The 17728-nt window shown below is 41.5% G+C and overlaps 1 protein-coding gene across 1 annotated transcript in view; it reads left to right on the top strand.

Moving 5' to 3' along the window:
* Positions 1 to 5463: 5463 nt before the first annotated feature.
* The window catches only part of arrdc1b (arrestin domain containing 1b), a 50516-nt gene continuing 38251 nt past the window's right edge, over positions 5464 to 17728 (top strand). The window contains exon 1 of the mRNA XM_038964666.1: positions 5464 to 5601. Within this exon, the coding sequence (XP_038820594.1) occupies positions 5484 to 5601 (118 nt within the window). The 5' untranslated portion in view covers positions 5464 to 5483. The remainder of the gene's footprint in view (positions 5602 to 17728) is intronic.

Genomic DNA, 17728 nt, shown 5'->3' with positions numbered 1-17728 from the left:
ACGCTATGTATACAGTGCCTTGGAAAGTATTCAGACCCCTTGACTTTTTCCACATTATGTAAGGTTACAGCCCTATTCTAAAATTGTTCACATAATTTTTTCCCCTCACAATACCACATAATGACAAAGCAAAAACAGTTTTTGGATTTTTTTGCTAATTTATAAAAATTTAAAAAATGACAAATATCACATTTACATAAGTATTCAGACCCTTTACTCAGTAGTTCGTTGAAGCACCTTTGGCAGCGATTGCAGCCTCAAGTCTTCTTGGTTATGATGCTATAAGCTTGACACACCTGTATTTGGGGAGTTTCTCCCATTCTTCTCTGCAGATCCTCTCAAGCTCTGTCAGGTTGGATGGGGAGCGTTGCTGCACAGCTATTTTCAGGTCTCTCCAAAGATGTTCGATCGGGTTCAAGTCCGGGCTTTGGCTGGGCCACTCAAGGACATTCATAGACTTGTCCCGAAGTCACTCCTGCGTTGTCTTGGCTGTGTGCTTAGGGCCGTTGTCCTGTGTGCTTTGGGTTGTTGTCCTTCTTTAAGGATCTCTCTACTTTGCTCTGTTCATCTTTGCCTTAATCCTGACTAGTCTTCCAGTCCCTGCTGCTGAAAAAGATCCCCACAGCATGATACTGCCACCACCATGCTTCCCCGTAGGGATGGTTTCAGGTTTCCCCCGGACGTGACACTTGGCATTCAGGCCAAAGAGTTCCATCCTGGTTTCATCAGACCAGAGAATCTTGTTTCTCATGGTCTGAGAGTCTTTAGGTGCCCTTTGGCAAAGTCCAACCGGGCTGTCATGTGCCTTTTACTGAGAAGTGGCTTCTGTCCGGCCACTCTACCATAAAGCCCTGATTGGTGGAGTCCTGCAGAGAAGGTTGTCCTTCTGGAAGGTTCTACCATCTTCACAGAGGAACTCTAGAGCTCTGTCACAGTGACCAGTGGGTTCTTGGTCACCTCCCTGACCAAGGCCCTTCTCCCCCAATTGCTCAGTTTGGCCGGGTGGCCAGCTCTAGGAAGAGTCTTGGTGGTTCCAAACTTTTTCCATTTAAGAATGGAGGCCACTGTGTTCTTGGGGACCTTCTGTGCCTCGACACAATCATGTCTCGGAGCTCTACAGACAATTCCTTCGACCTTGGCTTGGTTTTTGCTCTGACATGCACTGTCAACTGTGGGACCTTATATAGACACGTGCGTGCCTTTCTAAATCATGTCCAATCAATTGAATGTACCACAGGTGGACTCCAGTCAAGTTGTAGAAACATCTCAAGGATGATCAATGAAAATTGGATGCCCCTGAGCTCAATTTCGAGTCTCATAGCAAAGGGTCTGAATACTTATGTAAATAAGGTATTTGTGTTTTTATTTTTACTAAATGGGCAAAAATGTGTAAAAAGCTGTTTTTGCTTTGTCATTATGTGTTATTGTGTGTAGACTGCTGAGTTAAAAAAAAAATGTTAATCTATTTTAGAATAAGGCTGTAATGTAACAAAATGTGGAAAAAGTCAAGGGGTCTGAATACCTTCCGAAGGCACTGTATGCTGAACATAGCTGAATCTGGGACCAAGAACCAGGAAGATAAAGTTGTCAAGGTCACACCCCCACACGTGATATCAGTGAAAAGCCAAGAGTCAATGGTGGGTGTGGCTGGTGCATGGAAGTCAGGCGCAGGAGAGCAGAGATGAATGGACAAAGCACTTTACTTAGGCAATGATAATACAGAACGCAACCGCGTCACAACACAAATGCCCAAAGAACAAGTGGGACAGCACAAAGTACAAAACCCAAGTACAAAGTACCGGCTGCTACAAAGCATGGGTATAAAACAAAACGCGGCGCAAACCAGCCGGAAGCGTGCCAACCTTGACAATAAACAATACCCCACACAGACATGGAGGGAACAGAGGGCTAAATACACATGTAAATTAGTAGGAGATGTAAATCAGTTGTGCAGGAAGACAAGACAAATCAAAACAAATGGAAAATGAAAGATGGATCGGCGATGGCTAGAAGACCGGTGACGTCGACCGTCGAACGCCGCCCGAACAAGGAGAGGAACCGACTTCGATGGAAGTCGTGACACCAAGAATGTCCTCTCAAAGGGACAACAGGACTTAATACAGTGGTTTGTATGGCATCAGAGATACGAACCAGAAACTGATGTCCACTAGAGAGGACAAAAATAAATTGCTGGATCTCAGGAGGATATGATGTGTGCTACTGATATCAAGTCCTGATATCTGAATGCCTCTATATGCTGGTGTTACTTCCATCTATGCCTTCAGTTGCCATTTCATGTGGCTATGGACTGCTGCTGGAATCACATTTATATTCATTGATTTATCCTATGCATTTGAAAATGGCTCATAAATTCAGTAATAGAGGTGGATTGAATGTCAAAGAGGGTAATTTCAGATACTTCTACAGGCATCTGAACCTACAGTGAATCAGCAACCTGGCATATACAACATGCTGCTTCAAAATTAAATACTTATTCAGACAAGATGAGAGCCATTTCCATGGATACTGGCAGTAACTTGGCAACTACCACGTCTGTCTGTTGTCTTGGAAGCATCTGTCTCATTGCATGTGATGTACTCTGCTTTTTTAACAGCCCAGTCATTGTCTCTCTCTCTCTCTCTTTCTCTCTCTCTCTCTCTCTCTCTCTCTCTCTCTCTCTCTCTCTCTGACACACACACACACACACACACACAAGCTTGTGTACACGAGTGTGTACATGCACTTGTGTGTGTGTGAATGCAATAACTGTATGTTTCACAAGCTTGCACTTTAATATAGCACCTTACTACATGCACTAATAAACCAATAAGTGTAGATAAATTACTTACTCAGCTTAAACAGGGAACAACTAGCTCCTCATTTGGGAACAGAAGTCCCATTACCACTTCAGCTTGGGAGCTCATTCTCTCCAGGACACTTTCATTCTTTTCTCTGAGAGCTATAAACTATCACATTCCTTTGCTCCAGGGGTAGGCAACCATGGTCCTGGAGTGGCGCAGTCACTTCATGTTTTTGATTTAACTTCTTATGGCTGGGTGACAGTATTGAGTAGCTTGGATGAAAAGGTGCCCAGAGTAAACTGCCTGCTACTCAGGCTCAGAGGCTAAGATATGCATACTATTAGTAGATTTGGATAGAAAACACTCTGACGTTTCTAAACCTGTTTGAATGATGTCTGTGAGTACAACAGAACTCATATGCCAGGCAAAAACCTGAGAAAAAATCCAACCGGGAAGTGGGAAATCTGAGGTTTGTAGGTTTGCCTATCCAATATACAGTGGGATATTGGTCATATTGCACTTCCTATGGCTTCCACTAGATGTCAACAGTCTTTAGACCTTGTTTGATGATTCTACTGTGAAGAATGAGGGAAGGAGAGCTCTTTGAGTCAGGTGTCTGGCATGAGCTGAACATGCGCGCTCACGTGAGAGCGACCTGCTTTCCATTGCATTTCTGAATACAATGGAATTCTCCGGTTGAAACATTATTGAAGATTTATGTTAAAAACATCCTAAAGATTGATTCTATACATCGTTTGACATGTTTCTACGAACTGTAATGGAATTTTTTTACTTTTCCTCTGACCTGCGCGTCATGAATTTGGATTACTGGACTGAACGCGCCAACAAAATGGAGGTATTTGGACATAAATGATGGACTATATCGAACAAAACAAACATTTATTGTGGAACTGGGATTCCTGGGAGTGCATTCTGATGAAGATTATCAAAGGTAAGTGAATATTTATAATGCTATTTCTGACTTCTGTTGACTCCAAAACATGGCGGATATCTGTATGGTTTATTTGGGCTCTGAACGCTGTACTCAGATTATAGCATCGTGTGCTTTTTCCGTAAAGTTATTTTGAAATCTGACACAGCGGTTGCATTGAGGAGAAGTTTATCTAAAGTTCCATGTATAATACTTGTATCTTTTATCAGTGTTTATTATGAGTATTTCTGTAAATTGATGTGGCTCTCTGCAAAATCACCAGATGTTTTGGAGGCAAAACATTACTGAACATAACGCGCCAATGTAAACTAAGATTTTTGGATATAAATATGAACTTTATCGAAAAAAACATACATGTATTGTGTAACATGAAGTCCTATGAGTGTCATCTGATGAAGATCATCAAAGGTTAGTGATTCATTTTATCTCTATTTCTGCTTTTTGTGACTCCTCTCTTTGGCTGGAAAAATGGCTGGATTTTTCTGTGACTAGGTGCAGACCTAACATAATCGTTTGGTGTGCTTTCGTTGTAAAGTCTTTTTGAAATCGGACACTGTGGTGGGATTAACAACAAGTTTATCTTTAAAATGGTGTAAAATACTTGTATGTCTGAGGAATTTTAATTCTGAGATTTCTGTTGTTTTGAATTTGGTGCCCTGGACTTTCACTGGCTGTTGTCATATCGATCCCGTTAACGGGATCTCAGCCATAAGAAGTTTTAAACAATCTGGAAAACCAGGTGTGTTGAATTTTATCAATCACTGAACTAATCCATTAGCTCAGTTGGTTTGACGTGGTGCCTAGTTGGGACAAAATCCTGCAATATCTACGTCACTCCAGGAACAGGGTTGCCTACCCCTGCTCTGATCAGCCATCCTTTCTGAGTGAGACAAATTGCTGATGTCAGCAGCATGTAGCTAATCTCAATCTGGAGATTTGGAGTGCCCTGCTGTCTAACATTTTCTAGTGAGGTGGGGATGGAGGTGGAGATGGGTGAAGAGAGGGGTAACCCACCATACAGTGTTTGATGCATCCTTCCTGTAATTCAGTGAATGTGTGGTCCAACTCAATCAATGGCTCAATGTCTGCAAAATAGCATGTTTAAGAAATATAGAAATTTTCAGAGACCAATGTTGAGTAGTGTAATGTGTACTGTGGTTATTACAGTGTTATTATAGTATCTCCACTGGGAGGTGTACTGTGAATATGCCAAGATGACCTTAACACAAATGCTTGAATAACATAATATTTACATTATGTGGCTAGTTATGAAAGAGTAGGCTACCAACCTTATATATATTTTTATAAATATATATTTGTAATTATTAACAACAAGTATAACAAAATACACTTGAATATAATACATATTTGCGTATTGACGTCACTGCTCTTGAAAACTCGGTGGAGTGCAAACTGCAGGTGAGATTAGAGAGCAAGAGACGGAAGAGGAAGCGAGACATTCCACTCCCTCGTTTTTCTGGTTACATTACAGTCAATGAACTAGCAGACTAGACTCAGCTGCTATCGCATTGGTGCCTATCGGGAGAGCCACCCCCTAAAGCAGACCGAAACTAACAATTTTTTCCAATGGTAAACGGCCTTAGTAGGACATCTTTATTTATCCACCATCTTCGAGACAGCTCGGTTCCAGTTTCCATAGGCGGCGGTAGACCTATCCCTCGCGCACCATAATCCGTTTTTTGTTGTGAGACGCGGAGGGTAGCGAAGTCATGGGCAAGCTTCAGGAATTCGATATTACTTTTACCAACAACAAAGTGGTCTACAGCCCTGGCGAATCCATAAGTGGAACTGTGAAAATTACAAGTGGTAGCTCACTGCAATATAAGGGTAAGATTTAATTATTTGTTGATACATTTACCACTGGCTCAACGAAGCGCATTAGGATTCGATTTCGGTGGACGAACTGCAGGAGGGGTGGAACTTTTCCGCTCTTTACATGGTTTAAATGAAAGATGCCGTCCTTAATTTCCAACAATGACATGTATGAGGTTTCTATTGTCTATTCTATTTGTCTTTTGTCATGCAACATTGTATTAGTAGTATCTTACATTTATGTTGGGATAGCTATTGCGCATTGGTGTTGGGTAGTGGGCATGCCTGTTCTTGACTGTGACAGCTGCTGATTTCAGATGTTTACAGCAGTTTTGGTAACAGTTACTTTTAGACAGTAGCAACATCCCGTAACATTACCTCATCCTGTTTAGTTCTAGTTTAGTTTAGTATGACCTGTAGTTTAGTTATCATAGTTGTATAATGTTGCCAGTTATTCCAATATGATGTGGAGAAAAACCACAAGAACAGAAAGTCAACAGGTGTGGCTGTGTAGTGTTTATTTTTTTCAAGGTGTGAATGTCAGATTTTAATCTGGTCAATTCCCACTGGACAGACGTCCATTCAACGTCTATTCCACGTTGGTTCAACGTAATTTCATTGAAATGACGGAAACAACGTTGATTCACCCAATGTGTGCTTAGTGGATTGTTACTTAAAAAGACAGATCATTTTAGGTTTTGTATAGATTATGTTTTTGAGATGGTAGAAGGTCGAGGTTAGGTAAGGTGGAGGGCAGCTTGTGAGGTTTCCATGAAGGTACACAAAGCACTCATTGTTTAAATTGTGTGTAGAAGTGATCTTAGAACAGATTCCTGCCAGATAATAGGGGAACCCAATCAGCCCATAGCCATAGACAACTTCAAAATAAAGTATATTTCACTTCACATGATATATGACCATTACACAACATCATTAACAGCTCCTTGTTTGCAATAATACAGTATATGGAATTTTCAGACTTGTGAGATGGCAGTCTCATCTCACAGACGAGCCTAGTGAGATGGCAATAATCTATTAGGGAATAAGATTTTGGCCCTTTAAATTGGCAAGTGTGGTTACTTGAAATGCAAACCTTTCCCAGAATCCCCATTAATGTAGTTTGACTAATGCCAAGTATTTTGCAAGCATCCTTTGTCTGACTTCCACTTCAATCTGTTTGCTTTTTTTATTAAACACCTGCATATGGATCTGATCCAAATTTGAAATCACATTATGTGTGTTATTCAAGTATTGCTATTAAGTTTGAATATCATATATTTTTTTTCTGTCTCAATCATGTTGTGTGACATGGTGAATTTAAGCCAACATTTCTCAGTCTCCTTGACATTCTGAGCCTGATACACCTTGACATGTATGTATTAGTAGATTAAGACCGTCCCATGTTTGCAGACCTGTGATACATGGCGTTAAGACAAGTCGTGGCGCGTACTGTGATACGTTACACTGGGAGGCACCGGGCCGGCCGATCACACATCCCTATGGTGACTGATGAGACTAGTAGGGGCGAGCTCCGAGGACGGAGACACTTGGGGGGTAGTGTTAGTGGGTAGGTGTTGTCATCAGCCTACCACCAACACCCTCATGGCATCCGGCAGTTGTCAGTAGATAGTCTGTATAGTCTGCCTACCACATTCTCTGTTTAAGTAATACACTCACAGCATTCACATTAGACTTCTAGTGTGAAATCCGTGACCAGACCATGTTATCATCCCTCAATGTGATATATGGCACTTTCTTGTTGAATGAAGGCTCCTTAGGTTAAGAGATTCTGGACCCATTTCAGGCTCTTTCTCAGGCATGACATCACCCTTTAATGTAAATGCCTGTCTATGTGATCAATGACATCATCCTTTTAGATGATGCAATGGCTCCCCTATTTGATTGATGACATCATTATCCATTAAATGCCTTGGCTCTAAATCTAATTAATTACAGAATATTTTAAATGCCCTGGCTGTGACCAGATAAATTGTCTTGATTTCTTTCCAGTAGTAATGCCAGCCATGTTTTTTTAGACTGTGATTGGTGAAACATTAATACCAGACAAATAGGGTCCAGGAGTACTCTGAATTCCTATCACAGGCTGTACCCTCTCCCAATACTCTCACTATCCATCTCAAAACACCAGACAAATAAACCTGTTTTTTGGAGACCCCCAAAAAATCTATTTAGATTAGTGAGAACAGAAAATACAATGTTTTCTGTGTCCACCCCTGATGTTCAGATTCAAATTCAGAATGCCATTGTTCAAATGTATCCCATCTTCTTTTGATATGATTGCTGCTGCCTCATTCTAAACCGATGGTGATATATACCATACTTCCCTGTGTGACAAATGTCAGCACTCTTGTCTTATCTCTCCCACAGAGGTTTGTTCCTCAAGCTTCACTGCCGATTGCCGGAGGGCCACTGCCACCCCTCAGAGAGAAAGGAGGGGAAATTGGTTGAAATTGATCTCTGTCTCCTAGCCACACCATTGTCCGTGAGCTGCCTAGTGCCTACACAATCAGCCTGGTCTCTCCTCTCATTTAGTCAGTCTGCATGAAGTCTGTAAGGCCCCAGGAGACAACGGGTCCTCAAGAGCTTTTTACAATCATTCTGCTGATGTGTAGCCATGTCTATTTGGCTCTAGAGCCAGCCCTAGCAAGCCCTGAATCATGTTGAGGAACTGCATCAGACACTGCATTAACACCAAGTTATTGTATTTCATTCTGTCATCGTCACTATATGCAACAGGACTGCTGTGAGGATATTTTAGTAAAGGAGATCAATCGAGTGTGTCGTTTTTGTGGATAAATATGTGTTTTTGTGTGTATACACTCTCTGGCACTACAGTACATACTATTATGTGTATGCTATCCATTACATGGATGTCTTCATTATGTGAGCTTTATGGATTGGCTCAATAGCTGCCTTGTATCTACATTGTGGTCTGAGTGAGGTGTATACAGTTACCCAGTGTTGTACTGCAACAAATAGAATAGCAAGTACAGTGGCGTCTGCAGCCCATGGTGTGTCTGTTATGGTTAGTATGTAGAGACGGACCTTGAATGATGAGGGAGATTCACTGGCCCACTGTATTATTGATGAAGAGTAGACCATTAGTCTGTATTTCCATTGATTATCTAGCAGAGGAAGACAAACACAAGGGGCGGCAGGTAGCCTAGTGGTTAGAGCATTGGGCCAGTAACCGAAAGGTTTCTGGATCAAATCCCAGACCTGGCAAGGTAAAAAACGGTCATTCTTCCCCTGAGCAAGGCAGTTAACCCACTGTTCCCCGGGTGCTAAAGATGTTGATTATGGCAGTCCCCTGCACCTCTCTGATTCAGAGGGGTTGGGTTAAATGTGGAAGACAGTTCAGTTGAAGGCATTCAGTTGTACAACTGACTAGGTATCCCCCTTTCTCTTTCTTTCTCTTCTCACATTAATAATGCACCTGTTATTACTGTTTGTTATTATTTTGTTGTACATTTATAGCCATATCTAAACATGTTGGGTCTAATTCTTTGCAACCTAATTCAGCACAAGTACACACTCACATAAAGGCTAGCTCAGGTAAGCATACACCAAGGTGTTCTGTTTTTCTTTGGTTATATAGCATTCATTCAGTGGCAGGGGAACCCACAGAGTCAATAATAAGACAGTGATCTTCCCTTTATAGATCTGACGTGGTGGCTGTGAGAATCATGGTGTCTATTACATGTATGTTCACTGTACTGCTCTGTGTTGACTGGCTATCTGTCTTTCCTGGGCTTCCCCTGAGTGAGCAGCATGGTGGGCCCCAGTCTGAATATGTGACCCGATTCAGGAAACTAGGCGTAGGTCACAAGTCACGACTTCACAGGAGAGCAGTTTAAATGTAAAAACAATTTTTATCGAAATGCGTTTTTTTTGTGTGGCAGAAATGCCTTCTTGAACATGTTAACTTTCATGTGCCTTAAACTTGTATGCCATCTGTAAATACGAATAAAATTGTTAAATTACGAGCCTTGTTGGTTAAGCCACATAAAAAGATAGCAACCTTCCACCTAGTCATGATTGGCTGAGATAATGAGTGGGCTGGACATGCCGAGAGATGAGTTCGGATTGGTCTGCCATATAGAAGGCTTTTGTCTATTTTAGCTGGTCAGTCTGTGTTGGTAATTCTGTCGAACGCTGATTTTTTTTTAAATGTAGCTGCATAATGTTTGCTCTCCACTTTCTGGAGGATCGAGTCTTGAAATCAGTGGAATTAGAGTACGATAGCTAAAGAGATGGCGAAAACACCTGTTTCCGGATTACGTCTTAAAACTAAAAGCATTTGTGGCATAGATTCATGACAGGGAGACGCGTCCATCATGCATGATGATGTATACGGGTAAGATAGTCTAGCTAGCTACATTTTCAGATATTACACGTTTCTAATTTTTACAAAGTGGTTTCATTTCAAGCTAAAGTGTATTGTTAGCTAGTGTTAGCTGGCTGGCTCCCTAGCTAACGTTAGGTGGCTGGCTCGTTAGCTAACGTGACGTGATGTGTGTGTGATCTTACATGTTGTTTACCTAGCTACGTTCCTTGTTTACCTAGGTAGCTAGCTACAACACCCGTTGAATATGGCCGGTGTCAGTAAACGTCAGCAAAAAAGCATAATGAAATTGTTGCCAGCAGAGCCGGTTAGGCTGTTTTCATGTTATCCAGAGGTAAACAAATTATCGGCCAGAGCATCAAGTGTGCGCTCTGAACTCAACGAGATGGGTGGGGCTAAAGCTTAAGAGGGTGTGAACAATGCTGAATGGGTGTAGACAAAGAAGAGCTCTCTCACCGAAACACTAAAATGCAATTTTCTCAAAAGTGAGTTGACAAGTTTATCAACTTTCAAAGCAAAATTACTTTCCCATTGTTCCTCAAATGCAGTAGATTATATACTATTTTGTAGCTCTGAGTCTCTACTTTTATCCAATGTAAAAAACAGAAATGTAAATGTTGCTACATAAGACCGAATCCAGGTGGTGAGTCACATATAGACATCTGATACAGTAAGGTAACACCACTGTATTGATACTGCTGGTTTCATCAGGCTTTGGGAAGCTTGTGGTCAAGATGTATATCATTGACTCACACATTTGATGTCCATCTGACTGTCACTGGAAGTGTCCAATGATGAGGCTGGTAGGAAATGAAACTAACATTTCAGGTTAAAACGCCACATCAGTCTGAAGTCCCATCAAAGGGCTCTTACGAGAGTTATACATAAGGGAAGGGTCCAAAAGGGAGGCTGGTTTTCCCCAACCTGACATTTCAGGTGAAAACGCTATCTGATAACCTCTTCCAACTAGGCCAATAAAGAGAAACCAGAAACTCAACAGGTTTTCAGACCCAGTATGGATGGTTGATACTAGCATCTGGTCTGTTGTTCTTTTAAAGGTGCCAGTAATGCCTGTTTGGTTCAACTTTACAAACCTAAGCAGACTGTAAAGAGCAAGGTGGGTTATTAGACCTGGACCTATTCATCCTGTTTGTTTGTGGCTGGCTGATAATGGATGATGCCTGAGCTTGCAGAAAACAGAAACAGACAAACATTTACTGTAACCCAACACTCATGAACCGTAACAGGAACAACTGCCCTCATGTCAACAACACTAAAGACACTCTTTACTTTCTCCTGTCATGTGCTGCTTCCATGACTGACTGGCATGTTTCAGTTTGCCTTGCTAGGCCTACAAAACACAAGGCTTTCAAACGCATGTCATTTGGATGGTGCGACTGTGCAAGGTTTTGTTATCACTATCCGTTTGAGCTTTTATGGTTTATTCCCTGGTGACCTGGGAAACCACTAACCAGCATTAACCTTGATGACTCTTCCGTCTCCCCCACTTCAGCAAACACTCCCTGCCTTCCTGGCTGCAAATTGTAGTGAGTCACAAAGAAAGCCTTCCCCACAGGGCCAGAGTCTCAGTTTCTCCCTGGTCTGTCTAGATTGAAGGGTTTGACTAAATCATGATATCATCATAGCCCTGAAGTAGTGTGGAGGGAAGGTTGTTGGTGATTAACCTAGATGTATCAGACTCAGGTGGCAAAAGGCCCAAGCATCAGACTTTGATGGGACTACTTACCAAGGGTCAAAAAATATTTATTCAATATTGTTTCATGGCAGCCCTAACAGCCACCAACCACTACATTGGCTTAGATATATGATTTAACCTTTTCTGGCCTGCGTACCCCAACTCCCTCATAAACCCCTAATCTATCAGAATCCCTTGGTGGAATCCCACCCCTTCCTCACCTCACACATCTCCCCCACTCCCTCTTTCTAAGTTAACAGGACTTAGTTCCCTTATTGTAATATTTGCATGGCTTGGCTCCACTGGAGACATTGGTTTTAGTAGACTTCCTTTCCGCTTGTCTCTTCTGTAATGATCTGTAAGACTTGAAAGGTGTAAGCAATAAGTTAATTCTCATCATTTGACTGGCTTTAACTTGTTCAATCGTTACAGGTCCATGAAGTCAGAGGAAAGGATGTACTGGTGACTGCCAAAATAAAGCAAACACCAACATAAAGTGTCTTAATAGGGCATTGGTAGAGTTGGGACGATATGGACAAAAATCCATATTGCAATAAATTGCCTAAATGAATGTGATAACGATAAATAGAAAGATAATTAATGTGCAATAAAAAAAATATATGATCCTTTAAACTACTAGTACTAGTTTGATTGTTGTAGCCATCAATTGTCCCATTAACAGTGACCCATTTTAGCAAACATATTTAATTTCCAACTTCACATTCCTCTAGTAAATGGCTACTTATTGTAAAGAACGATATGTGACCGACGGCCTTGATTCGGTCTTATGTGTTTTTTTACATTGGATAAAGCAGAGACACAGAGCTACAAAATAGTATATTATACACTGCATTTGAGGAACAATTGGAAAGTAATTCTGCTTTGAAAGTTGATGAACTTGTAACCTCACTTTTGAGAAAATGGCCTTTGAATATTTTGGTACCTACTGAAGAGCTCTTCTTTGTCTACACCCATTCAGCATCATTCACAACCTCTTAAGCTTTAGCTCCACCAATATCTTTAAGGGTTGATCCGAGCATTCTGTCCTAACAACAGCAGTCAAGCACCAAAGCGAACTGGCTAACAGTTGTTGCATTGACATTCTATTAAAATGGACACTTGCATAGTGGAGTCTTTTGTTAAGACATGTAGCTAGCTAGCTAAACAATGAACCATAATCCCAACTCATGACGTTACTACCCTGCATGAATCTGCAGGTAGCTAACCAAATAGCTAGCTAACATTAAGTTACAACTAGCAAAGCAAATGGCTCTGAGATACGAATAATAAGATCATACATGTAACGTTAGCTAGCGAGCCAGCTAATGTTAGCTAGCTAGCTAACAGTACACTTTAACTTGAAATGAAAAGATTTTATGTCAAAATTAGAAACGTGTAATATCTGAAAATGTAGCTAGCTAGACTATCTTACCCGTTTATGGTTCGACCCATTATGGTTGGACGCTTCTCCCTGTCACAGATGCCATGATTGCCCTTAGTTTGAAGATGTAATCTGGAGACAGGTGTTTTCTCCATCTCCTTAGCTATCAAACTATAATTCCTCTGATTTCAAAACTTGGTCCTCTAAAAAGTGGAGAGCAACACTTATGCAGTTCTACTAAGCAATATATATATATATTTAAAGCTACGTTAGACAGGATTACCTACACATACTAACCAGCTCAAATAGACAGAAGCGAGCTATATGGCAGACCAACCTGAACTAATTTCTCGGCATGTCCAGCCCACTCATTATCTCGGCCAATCATGGCTAGCAGGAAAATGTCTGGCTTTTTATGTGGCTAAACCAACTAGGCTCGTAATTTAACAATTTTATTTGTATTTACAGATGGCAGAGATGGAAACTTGAGTCTGAGACTCGGTCTCGAGTTGCACTTAAGTCGCAAAATGACTTGCGACTTGACTTAGACTCGTGATCAGTTGCCTTGAGACTTGACTTGGATTCTAGATGAGAGACTCGTGAACAATGTAAGTCAGTACTGGGATAAGTTTTTGTTGTACATTCTGTCAGATAACATGGAACACGTCTGAAGTGCTTTGAAAGGCTGGTCATGGCTCACATCAACACCATCATCCCAGAAACCCTAGACCCACTCCAATGTGCATACCGCCCCAACAGATCCACAGATGATGCAATCTCTATTGCACTCCACACTGCCCTTTCCCACCTGGACAAAAGGAACACCTATGTGAGAATGCTATTCATTGACTGTAGCGCAACGTTCAACACCATAGTGCCCTCAAAGCTCATCAATAAGCTAAGGACCCTGGACTAAACACCTCCCTCTGCAACTGGATCCTGGACTTCCTGACGGGCCGCCCCCAGGTGGTAAGGGTAAGTAACAACACATCCCCCACGCTGATCCTCAACACAGGGGCCCCTCAGGGGTGCGTGCTCAGTCCCTTCCTGTATTCCCTATTCACTCATGACTGCACGGCCAGGCACGACTCCAACACCATCATTACATTTGCTGATGACACAACAGTGGCAGGCCTGATCACCGACAACAACGAGACAGCCTATAGGGAGGAGGTCAGCGACCTGGCCGTGTGGTGCCAGGACAACAACCTCTCCCTCAACGTGATCAAGACAAAGGAGATGATTGTGGACTACAGGAAAAAGAGGACCGAGCACGCCCCCATTCTCATCGACAGGGCTGCAATGGAGCAGGTTGAGCGCTTCACGTTCCTTGGTGTCCACATCACCAACAAACTAACATTGTCCAAGCAGACCAAGACAGTCATGAAGAGGGCACGACAAAACCTATTCCCCTCAGGAGACTGAAAAAGATTTGGCATGGGTCCTCAGATCCTCAAAAGGTTCTACAGCTGCACCATCGAGAGCATCCTGACTGGTTGCATCACTGCCTGGTATGGCAACTGCTCAGCCTCCGACCGCAAGGCACTACAGAGGGTAGTGCGAATGGCCCTGCCATCCAGGACCTCTATACCAGGCCGTGGAAGGAGGCCCTAAAAATTGTCAAAAACTCCAGCCACCCTAGTCATACACTGTTCTCTCTGCTACCGCACGGCAAGCGGTACCGGAGCGCCAAGTCTAGGTCCAAGAGGCTTCTGAACACTGCTACTCTCTGTTGTCATCTATGCATAGTCACTTTAATAACTCTACCTACATGTACATACTACCTCAACTAACCGGTGTCCCAGCACATTGACTCTGTATCGGTAACCCCCTGTATATAGTCTCGCTATTGTTATTTTACTGCTGCTCTTTAATTACTTGTTACTTTTATCTCTTATTCTTATCCATATTTTAAACTGCATTGTTGGTTTTGAGCTCGTAAGTAAGCATTTCACTGTAAGGTGAATGTGACTAATACAATTTGATTTCATTTGAACAGGCGGCATTGTAACACAAAGTAGTTTAATCCAGAGGGCTGAAAAGCGTTCTAGAATGTCTGCTTTCTGCAAAAAAATATGCAGACAAGAACGTATTGATTTCAAGTGTTGGCTGGGCCTGCCACCAGTGCCCCAGTGGAGAGAGTGTTTAGTCATGGAGGCCTTCATCATGCACCCTCATCGTGCCAGGCTCAGTGCAAGAACGCTGACAAACTTGATCTTTCTGAAATGTAAACTGTCTGCAACAGAAATGTTCTCCGTCTTAGGGCACAGGATTTAATTTGCTACTTGTTACAGGAAATTTTATTTCTGTTAAATGTCATGGTCAGTAAGTATATTTTAGGAATAAAGGTAATTACTTTTGATATATAGGACACTTTAGTAGTGCAGTTATTGAACAGTTTGGTTTACATTTGGTTTACATTCATACTTGTCATTTATCCTCCCTCACCTACAGATTTTCTGTTTGTGTGACAGAATGAAGTGAAATATAGACCATGTCTGCCACAAAATACCCATGCACTTTAAAATGTTATGTTTGCTTTTTTTCATATCCGTTACAATTACTTTTATTAATGTAAACTGTTTTGATTTAAATAGCGCCTGATGTGCTTTCTTTCATACAATTTGGACTAATGAACAAGAGAGTCTCTTCAAATCATTTACAAGGTTTATAGACCTAACCCACAGCAGGCAGAAAGCAATTTCCAAAAGGGACTTGAGACTTGACTTAGACTTGGCCCTAAAAGACTTGAGACTTGACTTGGACTCTACCTCAAAGACTTGTGAACATCTCTGACAGACGGTATAGAAGTTAGTTATTAAGGCACATGAAAGTTCACATGTTCCAGAAGGCATTTCTGCCAAAAAGCAAATTTTGATAAAACAAAATATTACATTCAAATGGCTCTTGTGTGAAGTAGTGACCTGTGACATACGCCTATTTTCCTGAAACGGGTCACATAGCAGCAAAATACCAGCGATAAGTGATCGGTATGGTCTAGTGTTGTCACAATACCAGAATTTTGACTTCGATACCAGGTTTAGTATCACAATACTCTATACCAGAGGTGGGACCAAGTCACTATTATTCTAGTCACAAGCAAGACTCAAGTCTAGTCCTAAGTAGAACGGGTCAAGACTTGAGTTAAGTCCAAGTGCATTCTAAGAGCAAGTCGAGTCACAAGTTTTCAAGTCAAGTCTTAAATCAAATTTTAAAAAATCTATACATACAACGACTTGTTCAACTACAAATCTTTGTCTATTTATTGAGGCTACCAGACAGCCCTTTTCATCATTTTTTGTACAACACATTTTGATTAGCCCATGTAAGCTAATTATAAAATAGGGTCCTGGTAGCAGTCATAAGAGCATGAAATCAGCAGAAGGCAGGCAGGTTGACATGCTCAGAGTGTACATTTATTTACAAGTCTTGGTGATCCAAAGGTGAAAGTGCCATATCATACAAAATATACATGTAGATTTAACAAATATACACCGGCAATAGGATTAACCTGTCCTATTTGAACGGACACAGGTAGAGGGCAAGACTGTACATCCTCCCCTTGAAAAACCAAATGGAATCTGTCTAACAGGAGCTCAAACGGTAGGCCTACATTATATAAGCACTTGGCCCCCAGGACCCATACAATTACCCAATTGGCAATTACAACCAATAAACTGGTTCTACAACATAAAAGGCCATTTCCACACATTGTTGCATTGGTGCATTTGTCTTAATCAGACTTAATGATTATTAATGATATTTCAACACAATGCATACATAGAACAATAAGTTTCTCTTATTCAACATTCTGACTCCAAAGCGTGGATTACAGGCCACGTAGCATATTTCTGTGCACACTGAGGCACGTGTGATTCTATTTCGCACAACCAGAATGTCAGAGGACACAGACGTACGGAACTCTGAACTATGGTGCGTCTTTGCCACAATAAGAATTAATTTTAACCAAATTCCAAATGCAAGCTTCATAAGTAAATGATCAATTTCAAGCAATTGTTACTTCCTAAAATACCAGTAGGCCTATGCTAGTAATTATTGACCAATTGCTGATGGGCTTGCAATGTAAACAGTTAATATTCTTGATCAGCCCAAAAATGTTGATACTGCATATTTGTTTATTATGGCAATCCTCTTTTCCTATAATTTGACTTTTGCGCTGAACCCAATCCTATAGCTGTACAGCAAATCAGCAATCTGTTCGCTAGCTTGCCACCAGACCTGTATTGATTGACAGTTTGCTGGTCCAGTCAGAGTCCCAATCTGTTGCAGGTTTTTTGTAAGAGCGATGGTGCGGCTACTGTCTCTGGCTGTGTGTAGAGTAATCCACGTAGACTCTGTGCCACAAAATGAGTAACAAAACATTACCAAACCTGGCCAGATAAGATCAAGTCATCAGTCTCAAGTCAATGTCGAGTCCCAAGTCTTAAAGCTCCAAGTCAAGTCTCAAGTTGTATTATTTTCTGTCAAGTCGAGTCTCAAGTCATCAAGTTTGTGACTCGAGTCAGCCTCGAGTCCATGTCATGTGACTCGAGTCCACAACTCTGCTCTATACCATCACGATACTCGTTACCAAAACGATACCACGGCAAAAAAAGAAGGCGTATTAGCCAAAGTCAGAGAATGGCACTTGATCCAGACAGATATTTTGAGTTCATTATTACATTTGAAATGTTATTTT

The sequence above is a fragment of the Salvelinus namaycush genome, chromosome 26, assembly GCF_016432855.1.
Source record: "Salvelinus namaycush isolate Seneca chromosome 26, SaNama_1.0, whole genome shotgun sequence".
Taxonomy (NCBI): domain Eukaryota; kingdom Metazoa; phylum Chordata; class Actinopteri; order Salmoniformes; family Salmonidae; genus Salvelinus; species Salvelinus namaycush.
Note: the sequence above shows the minus strand (reverse complement) of the source record. Positions and strands in the feature narration are given on the sequence as shown.